The sequence below is a fragment of the Lingula anatina genome, chromosome 9 (genome assembly GCF_051362555.1).
Source record: "Lingula anatina isolate TDL-2025a chromosome 9, LinAna3.0, whole genome shotgun sequence".
Classification (NCBI taxonomy): domain Eukaryota; kingdom Metazoa; phylum Brachiopoda; class Lingulata; order Lingulida; family Lingulidae; genus Lingula; species Lingula anatina.
Genome location: NC_141775.1, coordinates 8,482,552 through 8,499,482, shown reverse-complemented (window position 1 = coordinate 8,499,482; position 16,931 = coordinate 8,482,552). Strand labels below are relative to the sequence as shown.

Below are 16,931 nucleotides of genomic sequence, written 5' to 3'. Positions count from 1 at the left end.
CAGGAATGCTGCAGACCGAAAAATCGACCCGACTCGCGCCATTCAAGGAGCAAGCTGCAGATGGCCGTGGCTTACATGAAGTAATCCACAGTGCACAGACAATGACCTATGACGCTCACTTTTGGGACTCTCTCTTTCTCTCTCTCTCTCTCTCTCTCTCTCTCTCTCTCTCTCTCTCTGCAGTTTGGTCCACTGATAAAGAAAGTTGAATCGATGTCGGTTTTAAAGAAGTGTTGGTTTGAACGTAGCCTGTAGACATATGTCTCGTCGGTAATGCCAATTTTCTTACATCTTTCAGACAGCGTTCTGGACAAATATTGAGTATTATGTATGGCTTCCGAGAAAATAAAAAGAAATGAATTTGCCTTTTTAAGTGATAAATGACAATGAGCAATAATACCAAGCCAAAATGTGGAAAAAGGCCGATTTCTTTTGCACCTACAGGCCGTAGCTAGGGGGGTTCGGGGGGTTCGAAAGAACCACTCCTTTTGCTGGGAAAAGGTCCACTCTGGGTAAAATTTGATCTAGGTACATGAAGTTTTTTATGGAAAAAGGTCCAGTTTTTCAGAAAAAGAACCCCCTTTTGAAATTGCTGGCTACAGGCCTGACCTATGAATTTCAAAAAATATTGGAGTTAGCCCGTTTCGATGTCTTATCAATATTCGCTTGATTGTAACTTGATCATATGTCCTAGTTTGTAATCATGCCTGGCACAATTCTAAACTAGGACATCCGAAACCTAGTTCTATTACATATACAGTTTACAGTTTCACTTATAAATAATGTCATTAAGCGACATCATGCTAGTTAAATACAAACACAAGTCAACACCGTTATCGCCACAGTCACTATATTGAGAAGAGATAAAACCGGGAAAAGCTAGGGCTTGTGGTGCTATTTTGTCGACGAGCTTTAGACTGAAGAAAAAAAGATTAATCTCAAATGACAATTCAAACTGTTGCTTTTCAAGCAAATCCAATAAACATGATTGCTGTTTTCTAAATCATTGTTGAGAACACGTAGTATGAGGTGTTTCACACATGACATTATTATGTTGTCAACTGAAGCACTCGTGGTTACAGTCGACTGCATGACGACATTTGAGTTAGGTATCTAGACGTAGTGGGAAGATACCCTCTACCAGGGCCACAAGTTGATTTTTCACTAGATATTAACAGATATGCCTCTGCGTGGTTTAATTGATGGCTAATCTCTGTACCGTCTCAGCAAAAATGTCCACGAAATAATAATAATAATAATAATAATAATAATAATAATAATAATAATAAAATAAATAATAATTATAATAATAATAATAATAATAATAATAATAACTGCGGCCCTGCTAGAGGGTAGTGGAAAGGGCAGCTTTGGTAATTTAACAGCTGTGAATTACGTGACTCACGTGACAGTCGAGAGGAATTCTATTGGTCCAGTATTCACTTCCATGTCTCCAATGCATGAACATAGATATTGTGTTCCTATTACGTGTGCTTTGGTGCTTTGCTATATACTTGATGCGAACGGCGTATGAGGCTCGAGTTCGGCGTATTACTACATACAAAAACACTTTAAATTAATAATTTAAATTTAATTTTAGACAAAGTATTGAATTCTTCACGAACGAATGTCGCGTTTTCCGGGATTACTACATGAGAGACGGCGACAAGGTTAAATATCAAAGGCATTCTGCGTTACCTCGTGCAAAAATGAGTTGTTTTGTTTCATTTTAAATACTTCAGATTTAATTTTAGAAAAGCAATTTCCTTTGTCTAAGAACACATACCGCGTTTATCAAAAATAACAATTTGAAGAAGGGCGGCGACATGGATGACAAAAAGGTATAAATGATTATTTTTAATCGTTTTAAGTGCATCGTCTCTTGAAGAACTACTATACACTACGATGTTCCTCTAAAATGAAGATGTGCTGCGAAGAATAAACAAGCAGGACTTGAAAAACGTTCTAATATTTCAATAACCATCTGTAACTTGTAACAGTGCCGCTTTTTGAGGTTAAGGTTATTCGATAGAATATGTTATATTCTGTGACCCCTTTATCAATGTAGAAAAATGGTAAAGTGTTTTATTTATAACCGGTATAAACAGATATTCTGTATTTCAACGCCTTGGTGAACTTGAAATTTTGGATCGTGCGTGACGGGTCTCCATTACAAAGTAAACGCTAATTTACAATCACGTATATGTTGTTATTATAACAATTAATAGCTCCCTATCTCCTCTCACTGAGACTTATTCTTTGTAGTGCACTCGGGACTGTGCTCGATTTGTTTAATTTTAATTATTGTATAAAAAGGGATTTTTTAATATAAAACCATTGCTTGAGCCTGTGCACGTTCATTTTGCTATAAATGACAAACAGTTGAAGAATGAAAACATCTTAAAGACGCGGTTTATATTAGTTGAGTGTCTAATCTGTTCAGATTCGCTGTGTACACATAGGCACACGCGCAGTTAGTGCGCCAGAGAGCGTTGTGAAGGGTTATCGATAAAACGCCCCGGCGTCTTTAAATGTACACAGAGATCCGTCAGATTCACCGCAAAAGGATGGGCACATTTGAACGATCCAGTTGGCCGCGTGTGTTGTCTTTTTCTAATCCCCATCCCGGGATGAATGAAGATTCGCCCTTCACTTAGTGTGCAGGGTTGATAACGGGGAAATTGCAGTTTGAATTATCTAATGGGCCTCAGTGGGAATCAATACACCTGAAACAGCTGTTGCGACCTGTTGATCAAGGAGGCTTAAAGGTACCGTTCCGCCTGGAAGGCCCCTACCACCGAGGCACGCGTTATCGGAGTTCTTAACAGCTGTTTCTCTTCCCCGACTTTATGACATTAGTGAAGGATCTAACAGTCAGCGCTGTCGTGCTTCGACGTCATTTTGTGAAAGTGCCATGTTTTACTGTGTGTTTTATGCGAAATGTCGCTCGCCGACGCTTCACGTGAATTTGTTAGACTGACTGGGTTAACAGAAAAACATTTCCTGACAGTAGAGACAAGGAAATCGTTAAAAGTGTTGACAGCCATGTTTTGGTTTAGCCTTCTATTGGTTGTTGCAGCAACGTTACCTGTATCAAAAGATGGCGTCAAGCGAGAAAAATATCAAGCGCAAAAGCAAGCGCCAGGACAAGAAAGGAGCCAAGTAGGAAGCAAATTTCATCCGGAGATACTCAATGTATGGGGACATTTCTCTAACACAGCAAAAACATTAAGTCATAGAAAAAGCTACGTCGACATCAACGACGATGACAGAATTCAAGCAGGGATGTTTAGCAAAAAATTTGATACAAACGACTTGGTTATGAAAGGAAAAGTGTTAATTAAAATAAATGAAAACACTGCGGACTGGAAAGAAATATCAACACATAAAAAACGGTACCAGAGAAACGCTGTGGACAAAAACACAAGCCATGACGAAAATGGATTATCGACAGACGACACGCTCGATTGGAAGGAAGAGGGACTGACAAACGAGGCGCAGACTGAGACACAACACGAAATGACGGACAAGAAGAACTGCGAACAATCCGAAGATGGCGTTACTACATCCAATCCAGCGTGCGGAGGCGCTTCAACGCAAGACATTCCCCACCCCGCCGTCCCCCAAACTCCCATTGATTTAAGCGATTATGCCAAGTACGTGCCGAGGCCGGTAATGCCCCAGTGTATTCACCTTCCAGGGTACAACGCCACAGGTATTGCAGTAGTGTCCCGATGTCCGGCCCACTGGCTGGACAATGATGTCCGAGACTTCTGTGAACATGTCCAACACGACGCCATATTTTCTGACGTGCCCGTGTCCGATTTTTATGGCAACACGTATCGCGACGTGTTCTGTGCTCAGTGTAATATGGTGACAGATATGGAAATATGGACTAAATCTGTGACTTGTAACCACAACCCTCTTGAGAAGGAACCCAAAGTGCATGCGATGAACTTGCAGGACATCAGTCGGTACGTTGACGAAGATTGCCGAGTTGAAGCGATCCAGCCTCCGATTCAAATTCAGGAGTTGATAAAACACTGCGACCACCCCGCACCCCCAAATGCGCAACGCCTCGTCCGCAGGGATGCGAGCAACGTACTCGGGATGGCGTCAAACCGATTCACAACCTCTTTCTCTATTCTTATGAATTTTGGCATCAATGGTCAAGCCCACATTCTACTGACCAGTACACAACAACTGACCAAAAACACGAACACCGTCAATGAGCTGCCTTCTTGCACAGACGAACAGATCTTCGACCCAGTAAAGAAAGCGTGCTTCCTAATTCTCTGCCAAGAGGGGTACGTCATCAACGCCGAGAAGCAGGTCTGCGAACCAATTGACGCTGCCCCGGTTGACGCCGCGTCGGCTGTTTCCCCGTTTAAAATCAAGCTGAGTTTTTACATGAGCCGAGGTCTGATTAAGAAAATAGAGACCGGCTTTGATCGCTTTATTAATGAATCCGTACGGGCCGTCAGTGACGCTGCGGGTATAAGACCGGATCAAATTATTGATGTGACATTTGGAGACTACGTCAACGCTACAGATAACCTGACAAAGATCGATTATTCCGCTTCTCGTGAGCAGGCAATGACACTTGATCAGTTTGACCACGATTACTCCTTCGAAGGTTCGGGAGAGCCAGATGAGCTAAGCGACCTTGTCCACAAACAGATGATTTTTCTGGTAAAGCCGGACGAGGCAGAGGAAAAAGATACCTATGACGACATGGATGCTTACATCGATCGCATTACGGCAGCTTTCAAGAGACGTCCGATTATGCTGGAGTTTCATCAGCTTAAATTTAACATTTCTGGGGGCCACAACAACGTCGGTCTCATCGACTGGTGTAAGGATGGAAGAGCGCGAGTCTACCTCGCGTCGAATTTTACCCTCATCCAGTACTTTGACGAAAATTTGAACTTAACGCGCTCTGGGGTCTACATCAACGTTACTGAAACTATTTACAAAGTTGGGGAATTCGACTTGACTGTGCTCCTACAAGGTGAATGGGACTTTCTTGGTCCCGTGCATCACAACTTTGACGGTTATGCCACTGTATGTGAAAAGCACCCGCGTCTTAGAGACACTTCCTGCCCTAAGATGCCGATCAACGTCACGGACGCCAAATTTTACCCAAATAGACATTTTAAGTTCCATGGCAAAAATTATTCGCTTAATGAATATCAGTACACCAGAGATGCCGGAAAGCTATTGATATGCGTACCGGAAGTCTGGAGAAATGGTAGTGAAGCCAATGTCACTTCGCTCACTCAGTATGAGACTCACTACAAATTAGCCTGTGCTTCGGAAATCTTCGGTGCCTTTGAATCCGCAGAGTCGTATCTCACTGTCATATTGGGAGTCACGTCTGTGGTTGCCATGGCAATAACATTATTTACGTTTCTGCTGTTTCGTCAACTGCGCAACCTCCCAGGGACTAACGTCATGAACCTAACAGCAGCGCTTCTACTTGGACAGGCCGCGTTTTTCTCTGGATCACTGATAAAACACGAAGAGCTTTGCGTTGCTGTCGCTGTAGGCACCCACTACCTTTTTCTTGCCGCGTTTTTCTGGATGAACGTGATGGCGTTTGATTTGTACAAGACTTTCACCACAAAATGCATCCTTCCAAGAGTGCGCGAAAAGGGGAAATTCTTTCCGCGGTACATGTTGTACGCTTGGGGATGTCCGGCACTCATTGTCATGGCGTGTGTCTTGGTGGACAAGATACCCTTCTTCGAGGAGTTGGACTTCAATATCGGGTATGGCCGAGTCAACATGGAGACCAGTTTCACGTCAAACGGTTCCGCTGCCATGAACACCGCTGTTGATATCCAAGCGTCTGGGTGCTGGATTAGTGTTCCTACAGCAACACTAACTGTCTTCGGTGGGCCGCTCTTTTTCATTTGCTTCGTCAACGCCTTTTTCTTCGGGCGCACAATTTTAAGCATCCGCGCCACTATGAAAGTGACAAAACTAAGCCGACGGCGAGCGTCCGTGAGTCGCCTCACCGGTCACGCTGACGTCATGCTGTATGTGCGCATGTCCACGTTTATGGGATTCACCTGGGTGTTTGGCCTGGCCTCCTCCGTCATCAGCGGAATTGTTCCGACTCATACGGCAACCGTGTGTTACGTTTTATACACCATGAACATTTTGTTCATAGTATTCAACTGCTCTCAAGGCATGTTCATCTTCTTTGCCTTCATCTGTAATCGCCGCGTGTACGATTTGTATAAGTCCGCGTGCCGCTGCCAGACGTCGTTGTCACCTTGGAAACAGGAAGCATATGGCGTCAATTGTATTATGCCAAGGACCATTTCCAACGCGTCTGTTGATTCCATGGGTTCTAAGGCAAAAATTATTGATCACATGTGAAGGGAGTAGGGGACAGGACGCCATCTCTACGCATCCTTTAACTTGTCAGTACCGGATTACTTCCACAAGCTCAACGCATATTGAGAGATATTGCAAGTCATTTAACTATATGTAAATTTTCTAAAATACATATAATGTAGGAATTAATGTTTAACATATATTGACGTATGGTTTTTTCCTGTCACCTTGTGCTCTCCCAATTAAATGACAACATTTTGCAGTGAACTTGGCGATGTCTGCCCCTATTTGACATTGTTTTTGCTTGACATTTGCTCGGATAGGGAGTCCTAGAATTGTGAACTTAAGAAGGACGTATCGGACGTGGCCTATCTGTGACAAAAAAATCAAAGGCGTGACTGTCAACAAAATTTTCAGCTATACATTGTACTAGAATGGTCGCATTCTGAAAGCGAACTCTACTTATATCTAATAGTACTAGCCAAATATTGAAATATACATGTAAGTTAATGTATTCCAGAAATACATATCTTGCAAAATTACGTTGACATGGACGTGCTTCAGTGCACACGTTCTCGCCCCGAAACGTAACGAAGTCGGGTTAAATTTACGCTGGGCTGTGGTTATACATTTGGGATAGTTTCTACAAACAGTCAGTACTAACTACTCCAGCACTAACTACTATGGCGAATAAGATTTTATGGACTAATTCTTTGAGAATGGGACACTGATGTTTTGACAGATATTTCAGCTGTCAATTATTTTACAGACTATGTGTCTATAAGTATAGCACTGACTCGAGTACCAGTGCATATTCATTCAGTAATACATGTATTGTGTTTATGATTTGATATAAGCTGGGGAAAAGACAGGAGTGTATGGATTACGGCATTTGTACTTAGAATATGTAAGAAGCTGTAGAGACCAGGCCCATAGCCAGCAATTTCAAAGGGGGGTTCTTTTTCTGAAAACTGACCCCCCCCCCCCCCTCCCCGAATGTCTCTAGTATCGGATCATATTCCAGGATTTACTTAAATGGACAGGGAGGGGAATGAGTAAACTTTTTGCCTGGTATCTAGGCGGTTTTTACAAACTTACATTAAAGGAAACATATCCTGGATTTTCGGGCACAATCAAAATTACCTATAGAAAAAGCTATTTCTGGTTACTTATGAATCTTAGTACCTGGATTTGAGGTTTTACACCGTATCTAACTACTGGGTATGGTTTAGTTATGAATGTCTGACGTTTTGACTGCCTAGCCTTACTGTGTATTTCAGAAGGAAAAGTCGTCGTCAGGTATTTTTATTTGAAGTTTCTCGTACGGTCTGAATTGGGAAATATACGTACACTGTAGCTTTGCAGAGCATGAAGACATTAAAAATATCACCTTTGTGTCTTTTCAATTAAATGTGTATAGTATATCTTTATTGCTGAATAACACGCACAACGGATTTTTATATATTAGACTTCATTCTAGCACTCGGTACCTCTTAAACAAATCGTGTATACAAACCAAATTTTGTTATGCATGTATTTTTTAGAAATGAAAGAAATGGAAAAGAACCAATTGTAAAATTCTTTACACAAGGAGGATTTTTTTTTTTTGCGTTTAATGTTAAAGTTGTTTGTCCTATTAAATTTCCCAAACTGTTATACTGTAAAACGTGCAGATTAGAATTCTTTGTAATAGTAGCAAAGTGATATTTAATAAAAATGTGAAAAGACTTCCTGTTTTTTTTTTTTTTTTTTTTTTTTTTTGCAAGAGTACAATCGCAAAATGTAAAACCAACACTGAGACAATTCTTGGTAAGATTAACTGGAGCGAAAACAATTTAACTGAATAATTTAGGACTCATCCATTTTTATCATCATTTCACAAAGGTTATCATTTTAAGCTTTTTGCCTAGTTCTCTCTGAAAGGGGTGGGCTGGGGGAGGGGGGTTCTGGAAACACTGGGCAAATGATGATAAAAATGGACGGCCCCTTACCGATCTACTTGTAGACAGACGAAAGGAATCAAATTTTGCAGATTGTAAAACAATAAAAAAAAGTAACGCCATTTTGAGAGGGTCCCTTAGCCTCCCCCCCCCCCCCCCCCCCCCCTTACCCACTGCTTCCCTGCGCTCATAAATGACACAAAGTGTATGGGGGTGGACGAGGGTCCTAGGTAAAAGATTATGGGTTTTATATAGCGATTTCATTTAATTTGTTTAAATTACTTAATTGGTTTTGATCAAGATTTTTTGCACCAAGGAACATTCGTGTCTTATTATAGATGTCGAGGTCAATTCGGTTTTTATGTTCATTACGCAATCAATGTTACAGCCAAGCATGAAATTGTTCCTTGACAATAAATAATTCTTCATCTGTTTTTTTTTAATAAAGTCATTCACACACTTCAAAAGTATGTATCATTATTGATTTATTGCACTTACATCAAGACACCGTTAGTAATAGCTGTATTATGCAATGTTTGGTCTGATTAGGATTTACATAAGTCACAAAAATATCATATAAATATATATTAGGTATAAATCTAAAAGAGTTGTCTTCTAACATAAATGGGTATATAAAAATGCTAATCATATATTTTGTATTGCAATATAATTACATAAATATTGGCTAAAATCATCTAGTAAATGTTAATGGTATAATAAGCAAAATAACATATATTATTACATATCAACAGATCATGTTTATATTGAAATTATTTTATCACTTGAAACACATTCAATGACTGGTACATGGAATAACTTACAAGTAAGACTTGCAGGTAAAATTGTAAGGTATTTCAACTCTAAATCATGATTATCAAATCAAATTTAACTTTATAGAATAATGAAAAAAAAAACAGGGAATGTAACTACTGCAACATGTACATGATTTTTGACATTCTCTTTAGACCAACATAGTTAGAATCAAGACAATTTTAGACTTAAAATTTCATCATTTGAGCATCTACATGATAATCAAAACATTCACAACAAAACAGTTCATTTAGATTTAGAAATAAATTTCAAATGTGTCACAATATATATAATCAGGCCATTAGCAAAATAAAAAATCTACTGATAAACATATCCTTGAAAGACCATTAAGGAAGCAGCTAAAAGTACATACCTATTCTGCAACTTTTGCCACGATGAAGAAGAAGTAAACCATTATTGTCTTGTTCCTGTCATGATATCACACTATGCCTACCTTTAATTTCTTGGAAGACATTTTTAAAGTGCCTTCCAATGGTCTACATTTCCTCTATGTGTGTGTGTGTGTGTGTGTGCATGTTTAATTATTGGAAAATATCTTTTTACAATAAAAACAAATCTGCATGACTTCATGATACTAATATATACGTTACTAAACAATGTTTCCACCCATTCTAAATATTTTGGCACTTTATCTATATAATAACAGATAAAAGTTGTCATTGTGTGGAAGTCTGGATTACCATCACAGAGGAAACTATTAACACACCTTTATAAAACATGGTAAATTACTATACAATGGAAAGTATATTGCTGCATTAATTACCATTAATTACTGGTTATCACAGACGTATACAATTTCAACATAAAAACAAAATCCACAGACCATAATTATTGTTATTATTTATGTACTAAGTTTCCCCAATTTATCAGTCAATATATATGCCGGCACATATGCAACATATAACATATAAACTTGAGCATGTGGCCATGTATGTGCTTTTGTGTACATGTATGTGTATGTTTGGATGCATGTGTATAAATGCATGGTGTGTGAACACTCACTGACAATGTAGTATTTTGTACATGTGTGGAGGGTGGGGTGGATTTTTAAAGTGGTAGCACCTGTTGAGCTTGGTCTGTTTCTCTAGCCATCCACAAGTGAAGACAGGGGCAGATCAGTTCCCCGGTCTGAGGATTTTGATTTTTTGGCTGATTTCTTCCGACGTTTGCCAGAATGTTTTTTCTCCGAATCCGTATCCTCTGTCTCAATATTGATTCCCTTTAATTTGCAGAAAGCTAGGAAGTTTCTGAACTCCAAATTGGTCATCACTTTGTTCAATGCATATATCTAAAAAGAGACAAAATTAGTATAAAATTTTTAAGCTTTAAAATCATTAAAATACATTGGTTATTATTCATCTTTTTTTACATGGACCAATTTTATTCACATTATCATGGAGATGAATGAACTATCAATCATTCAATCGAATTTGTTGAAATTAAATGATAGACAAATACTTGAAATTTTTGAACTCAAAGATTGTTAATATTTGTGGCCTTGGGTCTGTGCACAATTATACAAATATTAAAAAATATTTTTTAAAATATAAGAATGTTAAAACACTACCTCCTGTCTCTGTTTCTTCCTTTTTTCTTTTTCTTGTTCCTTCTGGAGTTGTTTCATCATTTTGTCTTTCTCAACTTCTTTCTGGAGCTCTTTTTTCTTTTGTTTTTTCTCTAAAACTTCCAGACGTCCTTTCATCGCTCTCTGTGCAACATTGTCACTCATGCTAGGTACATACTTGTGAGTGAAGAGATGTTCTGAAAAAGATTCAAAAGGCAAAAATGAATAAATAAAAATTATAAATGGTCAGATACATATACCTACCAATGTGAATATATATGGGAAAAGAAAGAAATGAAGTTTCAAGTATAGGGGGTGACAGAACTTGTGCTTGGTAATATTGATTCAATTGGGACTAAACAAAATTTTAAGAAAAGATATCATTATGTATCAAAAGTACTCATAATAAAAAAATTATTATTGTGAAATGAAATCAAATAACAGGTTATAATGATAAATCAGAGGAATAAATCATTTTAGTAATGGTGTTTTTTTTTAAATAAATTTAAAATAGAATAACGAAATAAAGACAAATGGTCATGACTCAATTTTTTCATTGAAAAAATTGAGTCATTGCCATCAATATGAAACAGCCACTCCACAACATGTTTATATTCAACTTACCTGGAGTTGGAGAAGCAGGCGGGGCACAGGGAACCACACCCCCAGCCTCAACAATATTCTCACTCTGTTTCTCAGACAGGTAAATTTTCACCACTTTGTTCAGCTGGTTCTCATTAACACTCCTCCTTGGTGAGCCTGCTGGTGTGTTGCCAGACTGCATAGAGCCCCAGCTCTTACTTAAACTAAAGCTCAGAGTACTGGAACCGCCTGTAGACGTATATACGGTATTAGCATGACCAAGAGTTAAGAGATTCTGACTCTTTATATCAGACTGCCTGATCACAGCAGGCTTCTCAGGCTTAGGGGGCCTGTATGAAGGGGGCAGTGTCTGTATAGGCTTGCAGTACACTTGGAAGTTCATTGTGTTTTCCCTTTTAGGGCCCCTGGGACTGGGTACTGCCCTGTTGTTATTGGTATTTATTGTCTCAGAGTTTCGAGGTGAAAACTTGATCTGGTTGAGCTTCGTGGGAGCTTTGTTGCCTATCACTTTTAGACCTTGGCGCACCCTGGAACTTTTTTCTCTCCTTTTCTTCCTCCTAGACTTGGGTCTTGACTTGCGAGATCCTGAAGGTTCAAAAATTGACAGTTGTGAGTTGTATTATTTTTAACAGACAATTTGAAACAAATTTATGGTATTTAAAAGTCTTGACTAACTTTGAATACCTTGGCCAATGTCAATGGAGTTCAACTGAAAATGATTAAAAGGAGATTTTATTTAGTTGTCAGCACTGCATGGAGTCAAACAAGCCTTCAGAAAATGCAAGAATATACGTTTGGGCAAACTTTTTAGCCATAAGGGGAAACACTTTTTACTGGGAATGTTGTCTAAGGAAGCAAAAGTGTTATGAAATAAAAATTTTTTTTAAAAACTCACCAGTCCTGGATACATTTTCCTCAGTGTCAGCAGATCTATTAGAGAGGGGCTCACTGTACCCTGAGTCCTCCCTCTGCAGCACAGTCTTTGCCACTTGTATTTCATCCTGTAAGTATCCCCCTGTACCCAGGGTGCTGTCAGTATCACTATCAACCCTGAGTTTCCGTAACAGGTTTGATGCTTTGGGGACATCAACATGTGTTATGGAGAAATGACTGGATACTGGCCTAGTTTTAGTCTGAGCATTGCACAATAGAGACTGGAGTCTTAGGGTGGCGCTGGGGACCCTCATGGTTGGTGTCCCACTAGAGCACCCAGCAGATCTCAGTATGTCTGCTGCATCCAGACGTATGCTGTGTACAGAAGAAACAGATTTCCCTGAGCCGACACGACAGGAGTTAATGCTAGGTAACACATCTGTTGCTCCCAACCTGGGATCATAGGAAGTTGTATGCTGCAGCGTAGCAGCCCCTGTGATACCTGCATGTCCAAGCACAGAATTACCTGCTGTGAGATGCAGGGCAGATGCACTCTGTGAACTTAATTCACCAAGATTTCCAGGTTGTAATGCTGCAGTCCGTGTTGTGACTTGCAGGGTGTTTGACGACAGTGCACCAAACTCATTATGGTTCTCAGGGTGTAGGGGTGAACTGATGTTTCCCTGACTATGGCTGATCTTTAAAAGGAGCTTGGCACTTCCAGGGGTGCTGCTTCCCCTGCTCCCAGCTGTCTTTGCCCTACTATAGTCCACTAATTCACTGGGGTCTGTCTTGCCATGTAGCACATTGCTAGTGCTACCTCCAATAACAAAATTGGCTAGAGGAGTTTTTGGTGACTGGATGCTTTGGACCAGCATCATTTCTGGTTCAATGTCAGCTCTTGCAGTTTCTCGCCCACCTCCACTGGAATAATATGAATGAAATCATGTTAGCTTACATTCCAATTCTCATTATATACAGTATACGTATGTAATGTACTGGGGTATATATACGTATGTAAATCCCATTCTAATACTAATTAAATTATTCCTTCCAACAAATGGATTTTTTATAGATACATGTACATATGTAAACCTGCAGCTACCGTTATACCCAGTACTTAAAATTATAATTACAGGGTAATTTTGACTATGTACGCGTGTACTTATCTTCATGTTCTGCAATAATAATAATAAAATTAAAAACGGTGCTTCGATAATTACAACCTGATATATATAAATTTTACCCTGCTTCGTCAATTTAACAATAACAATATCAACTGACACTTGCCGTGCTGTGGTCATCTAACTCACAAAGGTCACGTCAGAGGGCTCGACACCAAAACGTCACAATTCAAGTGTTTTCAACAATGCCATATCCTCTGTTGCCTTTAAGAACTTCAATAATACTTACTCTACATCTCCAGAGACGTGTTTAGCTGTTGTTCAATAAACCAAAGCAATAACGAAATCGTTATTCCAAATGGCAGTTAAAGGTACAGCGTACACAGTGAAACTGCTGCCATTTGTAAACAATGTGTACGCGGTCACATGGCAACAATCCCGGAAGTCACACAAAGTCTCGCGAGATGTAAATTTACACATGTGCTTCCGAAGGTGCTACACAAGGATTGATGTTGTTACGGCACGTTGACTAAAAAGAACATGCGACCACTAACTGAAGAAGAGACCAAAACATTTTTCGAAAAGCTTTCTAAGTAGTAAGTGTATAGTTATATACGTCAGTTGTTTATAAGGAATATCTTGATATATCTTGTCTAGATAGATATGCCCAACTTGTATTTGATTTAAAATCATTCAGCGTACAAGTTAGTATGCCTACTAGGCTACTTCAATTTACTTTTTAGGGCCTCACTAAGTTACTTAATGCCTCACACCCTGGCCCTCATATCATCAGTTAATTGTCATATATTTATGTTAGTACCGACGTGCTTGTAATAACAGCGTTTTTTCATTATTACTAAATAAATTTTTAATCAACAGGGTTATTTATATTTTATTTTATTTTTTTTTAGCATTGGTGAAAACATCAAGTTGTTGATAGACAGACCAGATGGTACCTATTGCTTCAGACTACACAAGGATAGGGTTTATTATGTTATGTAAGTCTGCTGAACACACAGAATTCAAGCAAGCTCCATGAATCTGTTTTGTGCTTCCTAGCTCTTTCCATATTGATTTTATTCTCCTAGCCTCTCACCCTCCAGTGAATAAACAAATAAATATAAGTCCTTACATACATTATATTAGCTACAAGCATCTTATAACTGATTCATATCCATACAGCAGTTATTCTCTAACAGATGTATTTAAAAGCAACTTTTCAATCATCACTGAATGTGCTACAGAATTGCAAAACCTGATCAATGATTTTATCCTCTCTGAGAGGTGTTGTAACTGTATTTTATGTTTTTATATTTGCATCAATTATTTTGAACATATATATCATGATGCTTTTTATAAAATTACTTGTTCATTATTCATAACTTGTTTTAGGGAAGAGACGATGAAGAAGGCAGCAAACATTTCCAGAGAAAATTTGGTCAGCTTTGGTACTTGTTTTGGAAAATTTACCAAGTCAGGAAAGTTTCGTTTGCACATTACTGCTCTGGATTTTCTGGCACCATATGCAAAGGTAAGAGGAAGACACCATATACAAGTTGACCCCCCCCCAAAAAAATTAATTAATTAAAATATATATATTAAATCCTACAAAGGCCCTACAAAGCATTTGTGTGAGATTTGTGGTTGTTTCATATTCCTTTTAATGTTTTATTGTGTTCACCGAGATTCTTTGTATCACAGTTACAAACTGACTCTTCATTTTGCTCCTTCTGTTGTATATCACCATACTAGTATGTTCATTTTTATAATTGTTTTCATTCAGTATAAAATCTGGGTGAAACCCAGTGCAGAACAGCAGTTCCTCTATGGACACCATGTGATGAAGTCTGGTCTTGGAAGGATCACAGAAAACACCCCCCAGTACCAGGGGGTCATAGTGTACTCCATGAGTGACCTACCACTGGTGAGTGGGCACTGGCTCCGTCTTGTGGCCACTTTTAGAACTGAACTCCTGGCTCCATCTTGTGGCCACTTTAGGAACTGGAATCTGTTTTATTGATAGTACTTATTAATTTGTTTTTAATTTGTAGAAAAGCTGTGATTTTAAAACAAAATCAAACTTTTCTTAGTAAACACAGTTACTGTAGTAAATTGACAAAAATATGCCAGGTTCTTTCACTGATTGTAATGTGTAATAGTATATTTTGTAAATTGTTAATCTTTTTAAAAAGATGGCGCATGCACACACATTAACTACTTAAATCAATGACAAGTTTTTATCCTGCACCCAGTTTATTATTTTGAGATTTGATCTCTGGATTATTGAGCAACATGGATAACTAAAAAATGCACTGTCTTTGAATTTCAGGGTTTTGGAGTAGCTGCCAAGTCGACAGAAGACTGCAGACGGGTGGACCCAATGACAGTAGTCACATTCCACCAAGCTGACATTGGGGAATATATACGAAGTGAGGACACGTTGACTTGAAACATTACCAGACTCTTATTTAATTTAATCCGTGTTTATCTCGATAAACTGAATGTATTTCAGTTGCATGAAAGCATTTGTCTGCATGAGCTGGCCCAATGTATTCGGTGTTTTTAATACTTGGTCCATAGGCCAGGTCAGCCTGTCCTGTGCAGTTTATTTTGACTTAAAAGAAAGACGAAATATAATTCAATAATTAACACATACTGCAAACACTCAATGCTGTGAATCAGATGTAGGATTATCCATTGAGGAACTGCCAATACTGAATAGCAACCCCAACCATGGTAAGATATATGACTTATTTAAATGCATAAGTGAACAAATAAATTATGTTGTTATATTTTATATTCTTTATGTTTCATTTGATTTTCAATTAAAGTGTATGATGATAATCAATAAGCTTATATGCTTTGATTACAAAAAATAATGATCCACATGAAATACCTTTACGTTATTTATGATGCATGGTTTAATTTTAGAAATCCTTAGTTTTGTATGGACTTAGCTACAATGAGTGATTGTGTTTTGGGAGAATGCGATTGTGCAGTCTCCTCTACTGCAGTTAATAAGGATATATGCTACTCTGTGTCACCCAGTGGTGCTTCTGTACTTGCTACAGGTCCCTGTCTGTTGCCATTGATGAATGCTGGAAGTTATTTGTACCTTTTTTCTTTGGCAAAATCAAGGTCTTATTAATATTTATGCAATAGGGGAAACTGACCAGTATTATTGAAATCTTTATTTGGACCAGTGAATTCTGATTCGGACCAGTAGTTTTTATGTAACTGGTGGTCGAATGGCCAATAAGATGAAAAGATTATGACACAGACTGCAATATAATCTCTTATATATAAAGACTTCAAAGATCTGTAGCCAGATACACCACAAACCTATTCTGTCTGCTTGTATACTGTCTCCCTATTTTGTATGGTATCAGAGCATTGCTTGTTGTGGTGTGGAGTTAGATTATCAGCCAATTTCTTGTCGAGTTATTAATTTTCATTATACAGTAGCAAATTTCTCATTCAAGCCTCACTTAATGTCAAATTAGTTGACGTAGTGTTATGTATTGGTCTTGGGTTTGTTTGAAGCCTTGGTTTTCCTTACGAGAATGCACATTTTGCAGACCTCTGGAGTCAAATAAGCAGACAGAATAGGAAACGCATCAACACATAATTTATATAATTTTGAGATCAGAG

The 16,931-nt window shown here is 38.5% G+C and overlaps 3 protein-coding genes across 3 annotated transcripts; 2 read left to right on the top strand and 1 right to left on the bottom strand.

Moving 5' to 3' along the window:
- The first annotated feature begins 2,527 nt into the window (after positions 1 to 2,527).
- On the top strand, positions 2,528 to 6,887 carry LOC106155122 (uncharacterized). Its single transcript, XM_013529799.2, has one exon. The coding sequence runs from the start codon at positions 2,941 to 2,943 to the stop codon at positions 6,385 to 6,387; it is 3,447 nt and encodes a 1,148-aa protein (XP_013385253.2). The 5' UTR covers positions 2,528 to 2,940; the 3' UTR covers positions 6,388 to 6,887.
- Positions 6,888 to 8,750: 1,863 nt separating this feature from the next.
- Positions 8,751 to 13,745, bottom strand: LOC106165526 (uncharacterized). The gene is made up of 5 exons (XM_013543736.3): positions 13,570 to 13,745; positions 12,179 to 13,080; positions 11,305 to 11,868; positions 10,684 to 10,877; positions 8,751 to 10,404 (listed from the first exon to the last, which is right to left on the bottom strand). The coding sequence occupies exons 2-5, from the start codon at positions 13,035 to 13,037 to the stop codon at positions 10,201 to 10,203; spliced, it is 1,821 nt and encodes a 606-aa protein (XP_013399190.3). The 5' UTR covers positions 13,038 to 13,080; positions 13,570 to 13,745; the 3' UTR covers positions 8,751 to 10,200.
- LOC106165527 (60S ribosome subunit biogenesis protein NIP7 homolog) lies at positions 13,737 to 16,077 on the top strand. The gene is made up of 5 exons (XM_013543737.3): positions 13,737 to 13,876; positions 14,192 to 14,278; positions 14,673 to 14,811; positions 15,064 to 15,204; positions 15,610 to 16,077. The coding sequence occupies exons 1-5, from the start codon at positions 13,821 to 13,823 to the stop codon at positions 15,727 to 15,729; spliced, it is 543 nt and encodes a 180-aa protein (XP_013399191.1). The 5' UTR covers positions 13,737 to 13,820; the 3' UTR covers positions 15,730 to 16,077.
- Positions 16,078 to 16,931: the final 854 nt, after the last annotated feature.

Bases quoted from the DNA above. Each gene is read 5' to 3' on its own strand.
- LOC106155122 (XM_013529799.2), top strand. From the start codon at position 2,941: ATGTCGCTCGCCGACGCTTCACGTGAATTTGTTAGACTGACTGGGTTA.
- LOC106165526 (XM_013543736.3), bottom strand. From the start codon at position 13,037: ATGATGCTGGTCCAAAGCATCCAGTCACCAAAAACTCCTCTAGCCAAT. The intron at 11,869-12,178 runs GTGAGTTTTTAA...TTGAACCTTCAG, and splicing joins GGAAAATGTATCCAGGACTG to GATCTCGCAAGTCAAGACCC. The intron at 10,878-11,304 runs GTAAGTTGAATA...AATCTTTTTCAG, and splicing joins GCCTGCTTCTCCAACTCCAG to AACATCTCTTCACTCACAAG.
- LOC106165527 (XM_013543737.3), top strand. From the start codon at position 13,821: ATGCGACCACTAACTGAAGAAGAGACCAAAACATTTTTCGAAAAGCTT. The intron at 14,812-15,063 runs GTAAGAGGAAGA...GTTTTCATTCAG, and splicing joins TTCTGGCACCATATGCAAAG to TATAAAATCTGGGTGAAACC. The intron at 15,205-15,609 runs GTGAGTGGGCAC...TTTGAATTTCAG, and splicing joins CCATGAGTGACCTACCACTG to GGTTTTGGAGTAGCTGCCAA.